The sequence below is a fragment of the Candoia aspera genome, chromosome 1, assembly GCF_035149785.1.
Source record: "Candoia aspera isolate rCanAsp1 chromosome 1, rCanAsp1.hap2, whole genome shotgun sequence".
Classification (NCBI taxonomy): Eukaryota; Metazoa; Chordata; class Lepidosauria; order Squamata; family Boidae; genus Candoia; species Candoia aspera.
In genome coordinates, this window is record NC_086153.1 from 8,124,437 (window position 1) to 8,146,463 (window position 22,027).

Consider the following 22,027-nt stretch of genomic DNA (forward strand, 5'->3'; position numbering starts at 1 on the left):
CTTTTAACAAAATTATTATTTTTATATCGTATTTTGATAACTGTATTCAAATTCAGTTCTCACATAGTACAAAGCAATAATGCTGGTTTGTTGTGACTCTGAGCAGAGATTCCCTCTCTTTCGTCCTGTATGGAGCACCATCTAAGCCAGCCTTTCTCAACCTTTTGACCCTGGAGGGACCCTTGAAATATTTCTCAGGCCTTGGGGAACCTCTGCACATTCAGGCTCAAAGATAGGCTGGAAGTTACAAAATGATTATATTCGTTTCATGGGTTGGCCTGTATATATGCGCTAACAGTGTTCTTAAACTGAAAATAAAGAATTAAAATTACTTCTTTAATGTGAAGTTGCCTGAACTTGAAATAATTTTTAAAAATAAATCGTGATCTCCCAGGGAACCCCTAGTGACCTCTCATGGAGCCCTAGGGCTCCAAGGAACCCTGGTTGAGAAACCTTGATCTAAGCCAAGGGTTGGCTATGGAATGCCTATAAGTGCCATTAGTTCTAGAGGTCCCCAAAACCAACACACATACACAGAGACAAAAGCACAAATCTTTTCCTTGTATGATGGATGCTAGAAATAAACATAGTCTGAGTTCAGACATCCAAGATTCTTTTGTCCCCAAGGCTTGGAGTCCAGGGACTCACTATATTCAGTAAAACAATTGTCTGGATCCTCTCCAGATGTTTTGGTAAGTTCTTTGGGTGTGTTTTCTATTATGCCTGAGACAGCTGAAAGTTGTCTTTAGCTGTTCTAGGGTTAAAGCAGACTTTTTCCATTTAGGCAGGCAACCAGCTATGGTAGTTTTGCCGTGGGTACATCTAATGCACTTCACTGACCAGTGTCTTAGTCAAGTGATTAATAGGGAGTGAGGTCAATCCCACATCTCTTAGACTGGTGTGGGCATGACACATATCTTCCATTCCCTGGGCATTTCCTTCTGCCCTGGGCTGTAAGAGTACCTGGTTCTTTCAAAACAGACTTTTTCCAGACTGGCCTCTGAAACTTAAATCATCCTGAGCTGCAGCTGGCCAGTGGTGGCAATGGTTGTGTGTGCATGTTTCACAGTAGAGCAAGTTAGTTCTCTCACTACTGTTTCATGGTACAGATGTCCCTATGCTAGTTGGTTCATCGTTGGATCTTTCCAAACACCGGTTTACTGCTCTTCTGGAACAGTGCTAAACCATGACTAAAAGGAATCCAACAATTCTGCTTTGCTACAAGTGTTTTCCTCAGTGTGTGCTTTTGGATGTGGGCTTAGCATAATTCCAGAATAACATTGGACTAGCAGTATTTCAGAGTAGTGCTGAGCATGACTACCAGCTGATAAGCAGGCTGGCTTTAAATGCGCTGGAACAAAAAACTTGCATCAGCCCAAAGCAAGTTTTGGTAAGTGGCTAAACTTGCAAGTTTAGCCATCTGTCAAAATTCTCCCCCTCCTCTAAACACAGTCCCATCCTATACTAAGAAGAATAATTTCTGAGTGTTTTTCCTCCAGCTGATGGTGTGTGTTGAGTGGGAATCCACCAGCCCCTGCACACTGTAAGGACAACATTCTAAATGCTAACCAGGATTAAAATCTTCTTAAGCCATCTGTCTTTGGATAGAAGAAAGATTTCCCATCCCTGACAATTCCTACTTCTGAATAATGATGTTTGTATCCTTTATTTTCAAAAATCTACCTCATTGTATATTTTGAAATAGCAGAATTGAAAGAAATTTCAGGAATTTCCTCTGCAAACTCATCTCAAGTTCTGCAAAACTACACAAAGTCTTGTATAGGGGAGGGCAGGATTGCTATTAATATCAGCTTTTAATACCATAACATGGCTTACACCTTTTTTAAAACATTTGTTCATTTTCAGTAAAAAAAAAATGCATCTGGGGCTTTGGATGCTCTTGTATTTCTGAAGAGGTCTTTCCCCCAAAGTTGCCTCCTGTCACGGTTTGATCCAGGCTGAAATTCTTCACGCTCAACCACTCCATCTTGCTTCGCCATCTCCAATGTGCCGCCATTTTGTGGGGGATTATAGGCCAGTGGTGCTGGAAGACAGTTGCATAGCTTCTTCTTGACAACGAAACTGGAAGGCAGATTGTGCTTCACCCTTTCCTCTCCTGGGCCTGGGATTTATAAATTTCTTCTCTTGGTTCTTTCTTTTCCTACCTCAAAGGCTGATTTGAAAAAGTTCAAACATTTTCCAAAAACGGATATCAAAAATGACAAGTCTGTTCCGACGGAGCAGCAGCAATGGCGGCTCGAGGAACAGCTCTTCCGCTCAGGAACTTAACAATAGCCGCCCCACAAGGCAAGTAAGGAGGCTGGAGTTTAACCAGGCGATGGAGGATTTCAAGACCATGTTCCCCAACATGGATTATGACATCATTGAATGTGTGTTGAGGGCCAACAATGGCGCCGTAGATGCCACCATTGATCAACTGTTACAGATGAATTTGGACTGCAGTGAGTGTGATGAGAGTTCAGATTCGGACGACAGTATTCCCCCGGAGGTAAACTTTCCCATGTTTTGGGGTAGTTGCAAGTTTGGCTGCAAGTGTGAGGAAAGATTTTCAGCAATATTTTCTTTTATGCTAGTTGTATTTGCCCATTTGGTGGTGCTTCTCCAATCAGTCCCAAGCAGCTTCCGTTTTAACTGCCTGGGATGCCCAAGATTGACTGCTCCAAAGTGTTGTGGGAAATTAAAATGATGGTCAGGACAGTACCTACCTCTTTCCCCAAAACTATTTTACAAAAGGATGTCCCCCAATCTCCCTTTTATTGTGATGGATCCCACCTTTATTTATTTATTTTTATTCCGCCTTTATTATTTTTATAAATAACTCAAGGCGGCGAACATACCTAATACTCCTTCCTCTTCCTATTTTCCCCACAACCACCACCCTGTGAGGTGAGTTGGGCTGAGAGGGAGTGACTGGCCCAAGGTCACCCAGCCGGCTTTCATGCCTAAGGCGGGACTAGAACTCACAGTTTCCTGGTTTCTAGCCCAGCACCTCAACTATGTGTTAAGGTGAGGAAGTGATTAAATTGTGCTTGGGTGCCATTATGTTATTATTAGGTTATTACTGTCTATTATTATTACTTATAATTTTTGTTCTCTGTTGATTAAATTCTTATGTTCACCACCCAGAGTCACAATTGCAAGATGGATGGCTAAATAAATCAATACAGTCAATACAGTCAATCAATTTGACTTCCGGGTGAGGATCTATGGGGGCTTCTGGGTGAGGCTCTATAGCTGTAATGGTATGTGGGAATGACCTTTGGAGACTGGGGGAGGAGATGCTGCCTAGGGAACTGTCAGGTAAGAGAGGGCATAGCCCACAGCTGCATAATGGGTAAAGAGACTCAGAAGGGACCCTCTCTAACTTCTCAGACTGTAAAAATGACGGTGGGAGATTTGTAATTTCAGGCTTGCAAGATTCTGTTAATGTAGTCTTACAATAAAGTAGAATTAGCTTATTTGGTTGTGTTTCCTGGGAAGGCTGACATCGATCTTGTAAGTCTGAAAGTACAAATCTCCCACCGTCTCTTTTTACAGCCTGATAAGTTAGGGAGATTCCTTTCTGAGTTCCTTTCTCTGCCCATTATATAGCTGTGGGATCCCCTCTTCTTATCTGATTGTTCCTCAGGCAGCATCTCTTCCCCCATCTCCCAAGGTCATCCCCACAAACCATTACAATGGTGGACTAGATGTCCCTGAAGGAGTGGGGATGGCATTGCAGTGGAGATTGGCGGCCAGACAGCAAATTCTGGCCGGTGCTGTCTTTCTGGATAAACAGATTATGATTAGACTTATAACAATAAGGGAAGTTTCTGAAGCTATAAAAAAGCAGGAAAGGTGCCTGGACCAAATGGATTATCAGATTCTTATTATAAATATTTTGAGGATGAACTTTTACAACCTTTATAAAATACAATGAACTCTATCTTACAGGGAGGAAAGATGCCAGAGAGTTGGAAAGAGGCCAATATAGCACTGATACCTAAAGAGGGGCATGATTTGACTTTAACAAGAAACTATAGACCAGTATCATTATTGAATGATGACTACGTTTACAACGATTCTGCTTATTAGACTGAAAATAATTTTGCAAGAATTTGTTCATGAGGATCAATGTGGGTTTTTACGTAAAAGACAGTTAAAGGACAATCTTAGAAATGTGTTGGACATTTTGGAATATTTAGAGCAACATCATGAAAAACAAGCCACATTGATTTTCTTAGATGCAGAGAAGGCCTCTGACAATTTGAATTGGGCTTTTCTGTTCAAAGTTTTGGAAGAAATGAATTTTGGAGTGAACTTTATAAAATGGGTAAGATTGATTTATACTTCACAGAAAGCACAAATAATTGTTAATGGGGATTTAATAAAACCTTGTGAGATACAAAAAGGAACAAGACAGGGATGCCCACTATCTCCTCTCTTATTTATTTTGGTTCTTGACATACTGAATACAGATATAAGACAAGATGAGAGAGTTGTGGAAGTAAAGATTAAAAAAGCAACTTATAAGGGCTTTTACAGATGAGTTGGTGTTGGTTTTGGAAGATCCTTTAAAGGAAATTGAAACATTAATGGGAAAACTAAAATAATTTGCTGCATTAGCAGGTTTTAAGATCAACGAACAGAAGACGAAAATGTTAACAAAAAACATCAAAATACATTAAACAGAATTGATGAATAATACAGGTTTAAGATTGAGAATATGACAAATATGAATTACTGTATTTGTTATTTCAAAATAACTATGTTAAGACATGGAATGAAGTTGAAAAGGCTATGTTAAGATGGGAGAAACAGCAATTGTCATTGCTGGAGAGAATTTCTGTTATAAAAATGGATGTCCTGCCTAGAATAATGTTTTTGCTCCAGACAATACCTGTTTTGACAACTGATCCATCATTTAATCAGTGGCAAAACGTTATATCTAAATTTGTGTGGCAGGGGAAAAAAAACGCAAGTTAAATATATGATTTTACAGGATGAGAAGGAAAGAGGAGGATTGGGTTTACCTGATTTGAAATTGTATTTTGCAGCTTGCTATTTGGTTTGGATGAAAGAGTGGGTGCTGCTGAGAAATAGAAGGCTTTTGGAGTTAGAAGGACATGACCTGAGATTTGGGTGACATGGGTATTTGTGGTATGACAGAGTCAAGGTTAATATGGATTTTTAAAATCATCATGTTAGATATGCCATGTTGAGAATATGGAATAGATAAAAATCCAGGTTGTGCCTGAAAACACCTTTGCGGCTCTCAGCACAAGAAGCATTTTGTAGATGAGAAATAATAGGCAAATACAAATGGCTAACTTATCCTGAGATACTAGAATTTTGTCAAGGAGAATACAAAATAAAATCAAGAGAAGAACTGAGGGCAGAGGGACATAGTTGCCAGTGGTTTTCTTATTACAGTTGTTAGAAAGATTTAAAGCAAACAGTAGAGTTTATGGTTTTGAACATTGTAAGACTGAGTTTGAAATGGAATTATGTACAAATGATGAACATCTAATTGCTAAAATGTATAAACTTCTATTGAAATTTGAAACAGAAGAAGAACAAGAGAAAGAATGTATGATATAGTGGACTAAAAATTTTGCTTATAACATACAGATGGAACAGTGGGATAATATTTGGTTGAAAGGAAGGAAATTTATACTATGATATAATCTTAAACAGAATTTTTACAGAATTATGTACTGTTGGTATATGTCACCAGAGAAGTTGTCTAGAATGTATAAAGGCACTTTAAATACATGCTGGAAATGTGAACAACAAGGAAGGACATTTTACTATCATGCTTGGGTGATGTGTAAAAAAGCTAGAAAATTTTGGATTCAAATACATACACTGATACAGAGGATTTTAAAGATTAAATACAATTGGAACCAGAGGTCTTTCTTTTGGGACTGACAGACAAACAGTTGGAAAAAAATAATGGAAATTTGTTTTTGTATATGATGAGGGCAGTGTGATTATTGTATGCACAAAGATGAAAAGATTTGGCAATATCTACAATGGAGGAATGGTTGGTGGAGATGATAGAACTTGCTGAGATGGCTAAATTGACTTCTTTGATCAGAGAAAAGACAACATCTACGTTTATTACTAACTGGAAACTCCTTATAGACTTTTTGCATGAAACAGAAAAAAAAAAAAAAACTTATGATTTATGGTTTTAATGATTCAACAGGATAGATTATAGAAAAAAGAGATAACGTGTTGTAACTTTAGAGAAAGAGGTAAATTTATAATTGTACTTATAACTGTTGTAAAGAAGATCAGAAGCCACTTCTTTATATCTTTTTTCTTCTTTTCTAAATTTCTTCTACCATTTTTTCCTTTCTTTTTGCACTTTAGCTTTCTTTTTTATTTCTTCCTTTTTCTTTTTTCCTTCTTACTCTATTTTAGTTTGTATTAACTTTTACTCTTGTTTTAAAACTTTCAATGAAATTATATTATAAATCAATCAATCAATGATAAATAAATAAAGAGCTCTCTAGGCATTGACCCCCCATTCTGCTATTATTCATTAAACTGGGTCAGTGTTCATTAACATCTGTTGGCTCTGTACTGGTGTTAATGTCACCCAGTTGCTTGTCAAACTCCTGTATATCCTGTCCTTGGTTCTGATTCAGCATTATGGATTATTCTGAATTGGTTTTGTTAATTAAATTTCTGTCCTATTTAGTTTGCTATAGAATAAGTGTGCGGGACAGAGTAGAAATAAAGTCTATTTGGAATTTTTATTGCAGAACATGTGCCTTTCTCACTGAGCGGTTCCTTGCATAAATGCCTAGATTAGGCAGTTTAGTGTGGCTTGATCCTATTATAATAATATAAGTTAATATCAGATCTCTTATCTGTCTATAATATTATATAAAGATAACAGGGCAAGATCAAGGAATCATGAATCACCCAGAGTTCAGTCACTATTTTTAATAGTGGGGTAAATGCAGAATCTTGGAAACTGCAAGAGAAATTGTCCACCTGCCTCTTCATTAAGACAGGATGGTTTGAATGCTTTGAAATGCTTCTCAGCTTTCTACCTGGGCTGAGTTGCCATTTATGAGACCAGCTTCCACCAGACTTGCCTTCTGTCTTTTGACTGTTACATCTAATCTCTCTTTCCTTCCTATCCTAGCCTCTCCATAATCCCTCATACCCCTCTATAAGGGGGTATTAGTTTCCTACTTCAGCAAAGGATCGTTACCTTGTCGTGGTGCTGGAGCTTGAGCACCTCAATGATGCCATGAGCTAAACCGTGAAGGGCCACCCAAGACGGGAAGGTCATGACAGAGAGGTCAGACTAAATGCGATCCCTGGGGAAGGTAATGGCAACCCACCCCAGTATTCTTGCCGTGAAAACTAAATGGATCAGTACAACCAGAGATATGTCGGTATACCATCGGAAGATGAGACCCCCAGGTCGGAAGATGGTCAAAATGCTACTGGGGAGGAACAGAGGATGAGCTCAACTAGCCCCAGACGTGATGACGCAGCTAGCTCAAAGCCGAAAGGACGGCTAGCGGCCGACGGTGCTGGTGGTGAACGGCGAATCCGATGTTCTAAGGATCAACACACCATTGGAACCTGGAATGTAAGATCTATGAGCCAGGGCAAATTGGATGTGGTTATTGGTGAGATGTCAAGATTAAAGATAGACATTCTGGGCGTCAGTGAACTGAAATGGACTGGAATGGGCCACTTCACATCAAATGACCACCAGATCTACTACTGTGGACAAGAGGACCACAGAAGAAATGGAGTAGCCTTCATAATTAATAGTAAAGTGGCTAAAGCAGTGCTTGGATACAACCCAAAAAACGACAGAATGATCTCAATTCGAATTCAGGGCAAGCCATCTAACATCACAGTGATCCAAATATATGCCCCAACCACAAATGCTGAAGAAGCTGAAGTAGAGCAGTTCTATGAGGATCTGCAGCACCTACTGGACAACACGCCTAAAAGAGATGTTATTTTCATCACAGGAGACTGGAATGCTAAGGTGGGCAGTCAAATGACACCTCGAATTACAGGAAAGTATGGCCTGGGAGAACAAAATGAAGCAGGACATAGGCTGATAGAATTTTGCCAAGACAATTCGCTCTGCATAACAAACACTCTCTTCCAACAACCTAAGAGACGGCTTTATACATGGACTTCACCAGATGGACAACACCGAAATCAGATTGATTACATCCTTTGCAGCCAAAGGTGGCGGACATCTGTACAGTCGGTAAAAACAAGGCCTGGAGCTGACTGTAGTTCAGATCACGAACTTCTTCTTGCACAATTTAGGATCAGACTAAAGAGATTAGGGAAGACCCACAGATCAGCTAGATATGAGCTCACTAATATTCCTAAGGAATATGCAGTGGAGGTGAGGAATCGATTTAAGGGACTGGACTTAGTAGATAGGGTCCCGGAAGAATTATGGACAGAAGTTGGCAGCATTGTTCAGGAGGCGGCAACAAAATACATCCCAAAGAAAGAGAAAACCAAGAAGGCAAAATGGCTGTCTGCTGAGACACTAGAAGTAGCCCAAGAAAGAAGGAAAGCAAAAGGCAACAGTGATAGGGGGAGATATGCCCAATTAAATGCAAAATTCCAGAGGTTAGCCAGAAGAGATAAGGAATTATTTTTAAACAAGCAATGCGCGGAAGTGGAAGAAGACAATAGAATAGGAAGGACAAGAGACCTCTTCCAGAAAATTAGAAACATTGGAGGTAAATTCCAGGCCAAAATGGGTATGATCAAAAACAAAGATGGCAAGGACCTAACAGAAGCAGAAGAGATCAAGAAAAGGTGGCAAGAATATACAGAAGACCTGTATAGGAAGGATAACAATATCGGGGATAGCTTTGACGGTGTGGTCAGTGAGCTAGAGCCAGACATCCTGAAGAGTGAGGTTGAGTGGGCCTTAAGAAGCATTGCTAATAACAAGGCAGCAGGAGACGACGGCATCCCAGCTGAACTGTTCAAAATCTTGCAAGATGATGCTGTCAAGGTAATGCATGCTATATGCCAGCAAATTTGGAAAACACAAGAATGGCCATCAGATTGGAAAAAATCAACTTATATCCCCATACCAAAAAAGGGAAACACTAAAGAATGTTCAAACTATCGAACAGTGGCACTCATTTCACATGCCAGTAAGGTAATGCTCAAGATCCTGCAAGGTAGACTTCAGCAATTCATGGAGCAAGAATTGCCAGATGTACAAGCTGGGTTTAGAAAAGGCAGAGGAACTAGAGACCAAATTGCCAATATCCGCTGGATAATGGAAAAAGCCAGGGAGTTTCAGAAAAACATCTATTTCTGTTTTATTGACTATTCTAAAGCCTTTGACTGTGTGGACCATAACAAATTGTGGCAAGTTCTTAGCGGTATGGGGATACCAAGTCATCTTGTCTGCCTCCTGAAGAATCTGTATAACGACCAAGTAGCAACAGTAAGAACAGACCACGGAACAACGGACTGGTTTAAGATTGGGAAAGGAGTACGGCAGGGCTATATACTCTCACCCTACCTATTCAACTTGTATGCAGAACACATCATGCGACAAGCTGGGCTTGAGGAATCCAAGGCTGGAGTTAAAATCTCTGGAAGAAACATTAACAATCTCAGATATGCAGATGATACCACTTTGATGGCTGAAAGCGAAGAGGAACTGAGGAGCCTTATGATGAAGGTGAAAGAAGAAAGTGCAAAAGCTGGCTTGCAGCTAAACCTGAAAAAAACCAAGATTATGGCAACCAGCTTGATTGATAACTGGCAAATAGAGGGAGAAAATGTAGAAGCAGTGAAAGACTTTGTATTCCTAGGTGCAAAGATTACTGCAGATGCTGACTGCAGTCAGGAAATCAGAAGACGCTTAATCCTTGGGAGAAGAGCAATGACAAATCTCGATAAAATAGTTAAGAGCAGAGACATCACACTGACAACAAAGGCCCGCATAGTTAAAGCAATGGTGTTCCCTGTAGTAACATATGGCTGTGAGAGCTGGACCATAAGGAAGGCTGAGCGAAGGAAGATCGATGCTTTTGAACTGTGGTGTTGGAGGAAAATTCTGAGAGTGCCTTGGACTGCAAGAAGATCCAACCAGTCCATCCTCCAGGAAATAAAGCCAGACTGCTCACTTGAGGGAATGATATTAAAGGCAAAACTGAAATACTTTGGCCACATAATGAGAAGACAGGACACCCTGGAGAAGATGCTGATGCTAGGGAGAGTGGAAGGCAAAAGGAAGAGGGGCCGACCAAGGGCAAGATGGATGGATGATATTCTAGAGGTGACGGACTCGTCCCTGGGGGAGCTGGGGGTGTTGACGACCGACAGGAAGCTCTGGCGTGGGCTGGTCCATGAAGTCACGAAGAGTCGGAAGCGACTAAACGAATAAACAACAACAGTTTCCTACATTTTGTAGGTATTATGGATAATTTATCTGGGAATATTAGAATGCTGGTGTACTCTGCCTCCTATTCACCCATCTTACTCTCCCTGTTGGTTAGGCTGACCCTCATCATGGCCAAAACAATTAAGGGAAAGGCTATGACATAGGCTTGATTAGGATATCATGCAGTACAATTAATCTATGATCTGGTGTAAGATGGCAGGCTTTCTTGGATGGCAAATAAAACCAGAAAGAAGGAGAAGGCAAGAGGAAGCCTGTAGGGACAATGATCAGGAAGGATGGGATTTTTAACTCAACAATATCTGGAAGGATGGGATTTTTAATCCAACGTTGTCTAGACATTCCGTTGTTTCCCCAACCTTGGCCTAAGTGGTCAAAAACTAGATGTAGAATGTTCAGCTGATTTTGAAATTACCCTTGGTCATATATTGCTCTTCAGTGCTCAGTGGAAAGGATTAATGCAAGCAAGACTGTCCAAATTCTACATCTAGGTAGGGCTAATAACTGTTTCCCCTTTTTGAATGCAAGCATTTAATTTTAGGCACCAGACTTGCAAAACCTCTGTTACCCATATATACATATACATACCCTCTCTTTTGCAAAGTGTGTTTCTTGTTCCTCTCCCCAAAATTCCAGTGTTGATTGATCTTCATTCAAGCATTCAATGACTATTAAAATGGGTGTTCTTTTTGCTTATTCTGTAGTTTGGGTGTTGTTATTGATCTGAAGGAAGACTTATCCTTCTCCCCAAAAGTAACAGTTGATGGTATACCCTGACTCAACTTTCTCTCAACTTTCCCTATTTACAAGGTCTGATCTTTAGATGTTGTTTGTCATTGCTTCATAAGCTATTCCTACAATACCTGGTAGTTTGGATGGCTAGATGTCTACGGGGTTGAGATGGGAACTGGTGATTCCAAGGCCAGTTGTTAACTAAACATACAACAACAGCTTGGCTTCAGGGCTATCAGGCATTGTTCCAAGTATCTGTTATTTTAGAATGATGGGAAGAAGAAGCCACTGGTTTAAAGATCTGAGGTTATAAGAGGTGCTTATATCATCTCACCAGGAGTGGGCTTCATCCTTGTCTACATTAAAGATTCTAACCTAAGTGATGTCCATGAGGAACCAAGCTAAGCCCTGAAGGGTCAGTTGATCTGTGATCTAAAGCCCAGGCTTGGTTGGGAAGTCTGGCAAGATGGATGAATGTTGTACAGAGAGATGGTGGTGGTGGTGGTGGTGGTTGGAATTCAGGTTTTGTAATCTTGGCACACTTGGAAAGTACCTGATCAGGGGTAGCTGTATATTTGTACAGCATAGGGTTCCAGATGCAATTCTTGACATCTCCAGAGCAAAAAATCAGGATGTTTTCCTCAGACTTGGGAAATGGTTACAGTCAGAAAGGACACAACTAGTTGAGTTAGTTCTTGAGTTAGTTAACCCAGGGATTAAAATGAACTGCACATGAGGGGAGGGGAAAGGACTGAGGAAAAAAAAAAGAAAAAATGAGATCCATATGATATCAATATAGAATTAATTCAACCTTTAAACTTATTATTGAATCTAGACTACATGAAAAGGAAGAGGGGCCGACCAAGGGCAAGGTGGATAGATGATATTCTAGAGGTGATGGACTCGTCCCTGGGGGAGCTGGGGGTGTTGACAACCGACAGGAAGCTCTGGCGTGGGCTGGTCCATGAAGTCACGAAGAGTCGGAAGCGACTGAAGGAATAAACAACAACAACATGAATCATATCATTCCATGTTCTCATTTTTAGAATTTAAAACATAATTAGTCTTTAAATATGCACATTTCCAACTTTTTTATGGAACATCTGTAGTGAGTTTGAAAAATTGACTACCACTCCATTTCTTTGATGACCTAGTTAGAAAGCTCTCAATGCTGCCTGGCCAATAAGCTCTAGATGTCATGGACATCTAAGGTAGTAAAGTAGCATTCCTAAATGCACTTAAATAAGGACCTCTCCAAATAGACAATTTAGAATTATTTGCCTGTTGCCCACATGATTCCGTTTTTGCAAATATCATTTGGCTTGTATGACAAAAAAATCACCATTTTTAGATTTTGTTTGAACTTGCACCAGTCTTTTTGAAAAAGGAGATTGCTGGGTTTCTCTAATCTAGTGCTCATTAAATAGTTTAGTAGCTGCTTAAGCGCTTACCTGTTCTTGAGCTCTCAGGCACAGGATCAGGTCTGAAGAATTCATCACAAACCTGGTTTTCGTCTCCTATGCTACCCTACCTTGGTCGCTGGACACTGCCCTCCATGGCCATTTTCTTTTAGAAGTGGAACAGCTGGGCTTTAAAAAAAAATACTGATGGAACAATGAAATGGTAGATCTGTCTTTTTCTTTTTTATCAGCACATTGAAGGAAGAGGGGAAAATTAAAAGAATGGACCTGTCTTTCTTTTTAACCCAGTGAAATTGACAAAAGTTCTGCCACTCTCCTTCTAGTTCAAGAGACAGGAAAAATGGAAAAATCTTCCCTCCCTCCCTCCCTTCCTGTAAAGAAGGTGAATTCACCGATCAGGGCTGTGGTAAATGTGGTCTGGAGAGAATGTTAGGCCATCAACATGGCCAAAGTGGAGGAAGAGGTTGAAATCCAGAAACAAATTTCTTAAACCAGCTTAATTTCCAGACGGTTTATGCTCAGGAGTCCAGAAGCTTAAAGCTGCAGTGTGGAAAGGCCCTAAAACCATAGACATCTGGTTGAAACCACAATGACATCATCATATTGTCACTTTATCCCCTTGTTCCATTTGTGGACATCCTGTATGGTGTAGGTTTTTAAGATTGCTTGCTTATGGAACTTGGTTTTTAGGCATTCCTGGATAATGAACAAGGAGACATTAAGAAATCAGTGACACTGATTCCCCCCTTGCTCCCTGAGACGGTAAAGAGATGCCAGGAAAGAAAGAAAAGGCAGAGAAGGTCGGGGGCGGGGGGGACACACAGAAGCAACTGTGGCAAGATTCAGGGCACTTCCACATGCAGCTTGGCATCACTTCTGGATTGGCACTGCACCCATATTCTCACAGTACCATCTTCTTTGGACAGCTGAGCTGATTTACTTTTGGCTCAGCAATGGGTGCAAGAGGAATAAAAAATCCACTGTGCTTTTCCACTAGCAGGGATTCTTCTCTAATCCCACCACCTTGGCTGTTCTTTCTCACTGAGGCTAAGGCGGTCTGGGACCTCAAGAGTCCTCCCTGCTTAGGAGCAAAAGGATCCTTGGCAGCTGATTGTTTTAACTTGCCACAAAACCCTTGGAGCACCAGGTGGGAAAGACGACATGGGGCTTTCTGAAGACTGATTTTCACATTCCCCCGTTGGCTAGCTGAAGGGAATGCTGATGGGGGTGGGAAACTGGGAGAATAGCTATGGAGAGCTGTAATCAATTTGGGAAGGTTTATGAGATCGATTGGTGGTAATGCGGAAGGGCTGTAAGCAGTTGGCTTCCCCTAGTGCAGTGTTTCTCAACCTCAGCAACTTTAAGAGGAGTGGACTTCAATTCCCAGAATTCCCCAGCCAGCCATGAATTCTGGGAGTTGAAGTCCACACCTCTTAAAGTTGCTGAGGTTGAGAAACACTGTCCTAGTGGGAAAGCAGGTTGTGCTTGATGCTTAGGAACAGAGACAGCTGCAAGCAAGTTTAGGGTTGTGCAGCACACACTGTCAACTATTTACGGGTGTGAAAATCTCCCAGCAAGATGATAGCAGATGTCCTGCCTGCCAAAACACAGGCTGGATCTCAGCATTCCTTAGTATGGCTCCTGGGGGGGAGGGGCTTGTTGGGAGCTACCAGGGTAGCTTAAGGACAAAATGTTGGCCCTTTGCCTGAGCTGACAGTTCTTCCAGGCCTGTGTACTTTGTGACCCTCAAAGGTGAATATTGCTTCCCTTGTCAAGCCTAATGGGGCCCATTCGGGATTAGTAATGTTGGTATTCTTAGTGCTGTAAAAGCAGGTACAAGAAGGAAGTTTAAGTATCTGTCAAACCAGGATACAGACAGTCTTCAGTTCAGTGTTACTGTAAACTGTGTAGACTTTGTGTTGCATGAATCCAGTTCCTTTGCAGAAGTTCTTGGCAGGAAAAGTTAACAAACCGTTTTTTTTTAAATGGGACAGAATGTTTCATGTCTGACTGGAGAGTCCTCATATTAGCAATATCAGTGTGCATTGCATTTAAATGTCAATAAAATCATATCAAATTTAATGCCAGTTTGTTTTGGGACGTGGGCCCCAGCACATCTCATAAAAGTCAAGCGTGACCCACATCCTGGAAGAACTGCACATCCTTATTGCATAGGCTCACTAGCTTTCAAAGGAGGCCCAGCGCTCTCTCAGCCTTATGTTGTCCAGATGTATTGGGCCATAATTCCAGAGTTCATGTACCTACTTTCTGTTTTCCAAAATCCCACTCCCACTGGAACGTCTAATCCACCCTTCTCAACTTTTTGACCCTGGAGAAACCTTTGAAATATTTTTCAGGCCTCAGGGAACCTCTGAACATTCAGGCTCAAATAGAGGCCACAAGTTACAAAATGATTATATTTGTTTCATGGGTAGGCCTGTATATATGCATGAACCATCTTCTTAAACTAAAAATAATGAAAGTTACCTCTTTAATGTGAAGTTGCCCGAATTTGAAATAATTTTTAAATAAATGGTGATCTCCCAGGGAACCCCTTGTGATCTCTCGTGGAACCCGAGGGTGCCACGGAACCCTGGTTGAGAAACCCTGATCTAAATCTTTCTCAGAGCTGACAATTCCCTTTTCTGTCTTCCATCCTCCCAATTCTTTAACTCCATGTCTCCTTTATGCTTCTCCCTCTATACTAATTGACCATCCCCAGCGGACCTCCCAACCATTTGCAGATAATGATGTCACAGCATGTTTTGGAGAAGAAGGGATGGCGGCTGTACCCAGAAACTAGGCGCGAGAGGTGCTCTGATTTGGCAGGAAAAGGGTAGTGGGAATGTTTTGGAAAATACCTTTTCTACCCATTTGCCCTGATTCTCACTCGTGCAGGCACCCATGACCAGTGCAGCTACTTTAGCACTGGGTGCAATGAAATCACTTCCCCGTGTTTGAGGTGACAGGGAGTCATAGGACCATTTAACTGTGCTGTCTAGGTAGGCTCGTTCTGCTCTCCTGGTGCTGGCTGGATTGCTCACCTCCACCCTTCAGGTGCATTTGGATGGTGCTGGCAGTGAGTCCATTAGTAGTTAAGGGACTGAGTTCGTGTGTTCGTGTGTTTCCACCACATCACACAGCCTGAAATCTGCAAAATCTCTTTGGAGTAGCAGCTCAGCTCCTTGCAGGAATTGGAACATGATACATAACTGTTTCCTGTTTTTGGTCCATCGCTACTTTTCTCATTTCCCTCTTTAATCCCGTTTTTGATCTCCTGACCCTCTGAACTGAGGTTTCACTTCCTTAGGACCTCCATTTCACCTCTGTGTCTTTTCCCTTGACCCACTTCCCCTCTGCTGGGGTTTCCCCGAGTCCCTTTCCCCTTCCCACATAACTCAGCATCTAGAATCACAGGTTCCATTTCTTACTTCTAAGAGCCAGTTTGTTTAGTCAACGTGGGAAAGCTATCTTTATCCATAACGAGTGAAGGGACTGTAACGAATGCAAACCTTTTTCTCATTTGGTTTAGATTCTGGAACGGACATTGGAACCTGACAGTTCAGATGAGGAGCCCCCCCCAGTTTACTCTCCTCCTTCCTATGATATGCATGTGTATGGCCGAAAGTACTTGCAGACTCCTCCAGTACCACCACCCAGGTATGTAGACATTAAGGTCCAGAATCATAGAGCTGGAAATGTCCAGCTAGTCCAACCTCATCTCAAGATAAGAAATCCAGCAGATGTTTTCCCAGCCTCTGTTGATAGGACTCCAGTGAGGGAGAGAACACAACTGCCTGAATTAGGGGTGTGGTCATCTGTGGCTCTCCAGATGTCGATGAACAACAGTCTAGCCAGCATGGACAAAGCAGAGGAAAGCTGGGAGTTGTAGTTCAGTCCCATCTGGTAGACCAGAGGGTCCCTTGCTTGCTCTAGATCAGTGCTTCAAAACTTTGGCAGTTTGCAGATGTGTCTGGACTTCAAATCCCAGAATTCCACAGCCAACATGGCCATTGATGAGAATTTTGGGAGTTGAAGTCTACACAGTTGGAAGTTGCCAAGGTTGGGAAATATTGCCCTAGATAAATGATTCCATTATCAAACTGCAATTACTGTTAAGACGTTCCTCCTGATATTGACCCCATATCTGCCATCCCATAATTTGGTTTAAAGTAGCTTCCTGTGACCTTGGTTATTTTTTTAAACTATCCAATAGGAATGACACTTGGGCAGATCAGTTCCTCCCATTCACTCTGCTCCCAATCCCCTGCTTGTTCCCACTTCTTTTCCAAAGAGGAGAAAAATGTTATATAGGTAGTACTCATTTAGTGAATGCCTTGTTTAGCAACTGTTCACAGTTAGGATGGTGATGAAAAAATAACTTTATGACCAGTCCTCACATTTATGATCTTCGCAGGTCTGTAAAGCAAAGGAAACCTGAAGTAAGATCATAAGTGCTGTTGCGGTTTCACTTAGTGACCGCATGGCTTAATAATGAAGTTGCTGATCCCAATTGTGGTCACTAAATGAGGACTACCTGTATTGGGGCATTCATGACTGGGTGGGTGTCCACATCTGCAATATAGTGGGTGTGGCATCACCATCAAAGCCCCACCCCTTCATTGTGTATCTGTCATGCTTCCCTGCCTGCTATTTTGACTTCTTTGTGCAGCCCCACTTTGATTGGGATAATAAATAGTGGAAGGGGCAGATTGCAAAATAAAAAATAAACAAAACAGCAAGTGTGCCTCCCCATGAGGCCTTGCTGTGCAGTTGTCTTGTGTCTTTTGGCTGAAATGGACTGTCATTGATGATCCTCCCCATCACTGCCTCATTTTTTATATACAGGTAATCCTCACTTAGCGACCACAATTGGGACTGAAATTTTGGTTGCTAAGTGAAGCAGTCATTAAATGAATCACCTGATTTTATGACCTTTTTGTGGTGGTTGTTAAGCAAATCACTTTGGGCATTAAGCAAACCATGTGGTCATTAAGCAAATCACACTGTTCCCCACTGATTTTGCTTGTCAGAAGCCGGCTGGGAAGGTCGAAAATGGCAATCACATGACCATGGGATGCTGCAATGGTCATAAATGTGAATTGGTGGCCCAAATCGTGATCATGTGACTGTAAGGATGCTGTGACTGTCATAAGTGTGAGGACCGGTTGCAAGTTGTTTTTTTCAGCACTGTTGTAAGTCCAAGCCATCACTAAACAAATGGTCATTAAGTGAGGACTACCTGTACATACAAAAAGGGCAGGATTTGGATTGCAACTTTGTGCCTGCCATCTTGCAGATTTTGACACCCCCACCCCAGACAGGACTGTTCCTCATTCTCTTGTTCTAGACACAGCACAGAAATATAGTGAGAAGGAAGGTATGCAATAACACCTTTTCTAGATGAGCAAACAAGGACTTGACATTTTTATGTAGAACTCCAGGGACTTTTGTAAGCCCCCAACAGTTCCAATTGAGAACAAACTCCAAGGAAGCAAAGGGCCTTGGATCTCTGCAAATGGATGTGTTGAAAGGGCTGTCCTTTGTGGCTCCAGTCCTGGGTATTTAGAAGGCATGAGACTGGATTAACAGTGGCAGGTCCACATTTCCTTAAGATGGCATTAGATTTGTGCATCAATACTTCCAAGTGATGCACACAGACATGCACACACGCATACAGATTTTTGTGTGCTTTCCTTTCCTTTGTTATATCCTTTTTTCTCTTTCTTATCCATGATATAAAATATATAACTTCATGTTGTGCGTCAGCTACTCCCCTTCCTGGATCGGGAGGCCCTCCGGTCAGTCACTCATGCCCTAGTCATCTCCTGTATAGACTACTGTAATGCGCTCTACATGGGGCTACCCTTGAAGAGCATCCCGAAGCTGCATCTGGTTCTGAATTTGGCCGCACGAGCAGTTTTAGGAGCCCCAAGGATGGCGCATATAACACTTCTGCTGCGCGAGCTGCGCTGGGTGCCCATTTGCTTCCGGGTCCAATTCAAGGTGTTGGTTATCACCTTTAAAGCCCTACATGGCATGGGGCCAGGCTACCTGAGGGACCGTCTCACCCCCATTGCACCGACCCGTCCCACCTGGTCAGGCAGAGAGGGCATGTTACGGATCCTGTCCATGAGGGGTTGTCAATTAGCAGGGTCCAGGAGGAGGGCCTTCTCTGCCGTGGCCCCCTCCCTGTGGAACATGTTACTCCCCAGAGGTGAGGCAGGCCCCTACTCTAGCGGCCTTCCGAAAGGGAATGAAAACTTGGCTTTGCCGCCTCGCTTGGGGCAGGAGGGGGGATAGCCGGTCATGGGGGTGGTTGGCGCTGTGATGTGGCTCTGAGGAATGTATATTTTATATAAATGTTAAATATTTTTTCTATATTTTATATTTATATTTTGGTGATGGATTTGTTTTTATGTTTTCAATCGTTTGTCATTTTAACTAAATTGTAAACCGCCCAGAGTCGCTTGCGAGATGGGCGTTGCAGAAATATGAGAAACAAACAAACAAACAAACATAACATTTCATGAAAAATAACGAAAAAGGAAAGAAAGAGAAACTCTGCCATGCATGAGATTGAGCAGGATACTTGAATTTTAAGCACTTCCCTTTGAGGTGATTTAATGCAGGGTTCCTCAACCCTGGCTGGGGAATTCTGGGAGTTGAGGTCCACACAGCTTAGAGTTGCCAAGGTTGAGGAACCCTGATTTAATGTATCTGTTTGTTAAATTTATACTCACCTTTTCATTCAGGGGCTCAGGGTGCTATACATAGACCTCCCTTCATCTATTTTTACCCCCAGCAACAATCCTGTCAGGTAAGTCGGGCTGAGAGAGAGGAACTGACCAAAAGTTACCCATAACCTCTTGTGGCGGAGGGGAGTTACCATCCTCTTTTCTGCCTGTTCCTTGCTCAGGATCTTGGCCACTACACCACCCTGGCTCTCAGTTTATTCCACATCCACTTTTTTCCCCTACTTGTTTTCCTTCCTGGGTGGGCCAGCATCTTGCTCAGCATTTTACGCTCCAGTGAAGGCGCTAAGACGGCAAACTCCAGCTTTGAGGCACGGAGTGCATTTGCAGCATTTAGCTAAGATCTGGTGTACACTGTGGCTTGAAAAGCTGCTGCTTCCTCTACAGGTTGTCCTTGTTTAGCGACCATTCGCAGTTACGACGGTGATGAAAAAGTAACTTTGCACCCAGTCTGTGCATTGATGATCTTTGCAGGTCTGTAAAGTAAAGGAAAGCAGAAGTCAGATCATAAGCACATTAGCGACTGCCTTGCTTAATGACCAAGTTGGTCCCACTTGTGGTCACTAAATGAGGACTCCCCGTGTTCCTCTGCTCCTTTGGTCCTGTGTCTTCTTCCCCAAGAGGCCTCCTGTGTGCATGTCAGTTAAAGAATTCTGGGCAGTTTTTGCGCCATCTGCTGAAATCCTAGCAGAATGTCCGTTGGTGGATGTTCATAGCCTCCCCCTCTTCCCCTCCCTCCATGGCTTTTAGCAGTTCTTTTCTTGAATGCAGATTTCCTCTGAGGAACCAATGTGAGAGGAGCCATTCAACATGCTGCATCAGGGGACTCCCAATTTATATGCATCTCATAGACTGGGAGTTGCAGTTTGTTTGCAGATTTGTTCAGTTGCACATTTTTGCTTTTTTAGACAATTTTCTGCTCTTTATGGGAAGGGATGAATTGAGCAGTGAAAAAAAAAAGTCTCAGACCAATGAGACTTTTGTTTAACTCTACACCTCTACTCCCAGTCCAATGTTTCAATAACATCTATCAAGTTTATAATCCAGGCTTAAGGACTAGAAACTTTTTTTTAATGGAAAATACAATTATGATATTATTGCATTGTATTGTGAACACTGATGATTGTTCTTTAATGAACAGTGAAGTGAGTAATGAAATGAACAATATGAAATGAATAATGAAGTGTTTAGAGAAGACTCAATCTTTTAAGAGATGTGGAGTTGAAAATATTATTGAAATTTGCTTTTTTTCTGGACCGAGCAGGACTGATATCCAGAATTCCAGTGGTTCACAAGCACAAAGGCGATACAGGGACTGGAACCCACCATTATTAGGGAATCTTCCAGATGACTTCCTCCGCATCTTACCGCAGCAAATGGATACGGTACAGGTGGGAAATACAGAAGTTTTGTATTTAGGGTGGGTAACACGTTGCCCCAGGGGGCAGGCTGTAACATCCATTTGTGATCTGCTACATGTCCGCAGAGTGTGTGATCCCTGATGTTGTAGTGTCATGAGAGAACCTGATATTCTTATACTTTCTTCAGCACAGGTGCATTGGGCCTGGTTAGTACTTGTGATGGTATGTGGGAAAGACCTTGGGAGAAGGGGTGAAGAGGTGCTGCCTAGGGAGTGGTCAGATAAGAGAGGGCATAGCCCGCAGTTGGATAGTGGGGGTGGCAAGAGGCTCAGAAGGGACGCTTCCTAGTTTCAGACCGTAACTTGAAAGATTGATGTGAGCCTTACCAGGTAGACCAGATAGGAAACATGACTAGATAAGCTAATTCTACTTTGTTGTAAGGCTACATTAACAGAATCTTGCAAGTCTGAAAGGACGAATCTCCCACTGTCTCCTTTACAGCCCAAGAAACTAGGGAGGGTCCCTTCCGAGCCTCTTGCCTCACCCACTATCTAGCTGTGGGCTATTTGTTGTTGTTTATTCGTTTAGTCGCTTCCGACTCTTGGTGACTTCATGGACCAGCCCACGCCAGAGCTTCCTGTCAGTCGTCAACACCCCCAGCTCCCCCAGGGACGAGTCCGTCACCTCTAGAATATCACCCATCCATCTTGCCCTTGGTCGGCCCCTCTTCCTTTTGCCTTCCACTCTCCCTAGCATCAGCATCTTCTCCAAGGTGTCCTGTCTTCTCATTATGTGGCCAAAGTATTTCAGTTTTGCCTTTAATATCATTCCCTCAAGTGAGCAGTCTGGCTTGATTTCCTGGAGGATGGACTGGTTTGATCTTCTTGCAGTCCAAGGCACTCTCAGAATTTTCCTCCAACACCACAGTTCAAAAGCATCGATCTTCCTTCTCTCAGCCTTCCTTATGGTCCAGCTCTCGCAGCCATATGTTACTACAGGGAACACCATTGCTTTAACTATGCGGGCCTTTGTTGTCAGTGTGATGTCTCTGCTCTTAACTATTTTATTGAGATTTGTCATTGCTCTTCTCCCAAGGATTAAGCGTCTTCTGATTTCCTGACTGCAGTCAGCATCTGCAGTAATCTTTGCACCTAGGAATACAAAGTCTTTCACTGCTTCTACATTTTCTCCCTCTATTTGCCAGTTATCAATCAAGCTGGTTGCCATACTCTTGGTTTTTTTGAGGTTTAGCTGCAAACCAGCTTTTGCACTTTCTTCTTTCACCTTCATCATAAGGCTCCTCAGTTCCTCTTCACTTTC

General features: G+C 42.2%; 1 protein-coding gene across 2 annotated transcripts in view; it reads left to right on the top strand.

Moving 5' to 3' along the window:
• The first annotated feature begins 1,873 nt into the window (after positions 1–1,873).
• The window catches only part of CUEDC1 (CUE domain containing 1), a 41,500-nt gene continuing 21,346 nt past the window's right edge, over positions 1,874–22,027 (top strand). For both annotated transcript variants that reach the window (XM_063296884.1, XM_063296875.1), the window contains exons 1-3: positions 1,874–2,509; positions 16,124–16,251; positions 20,611–20,737. In XM_063296884.1, coding sequence (XP_063152954.1) covers positions 2,219–2,509; positions 16,124–16,251; positions 20,611–20,737 — 546 coding nt within the window. In that variant the 5' untranslated portion in view covers positions 1,874–2,218. The remainder of the gene's footprint in view (positions 2,510–16,123; positions 16,252–20,610; positions 20,738–22,027) is intronic.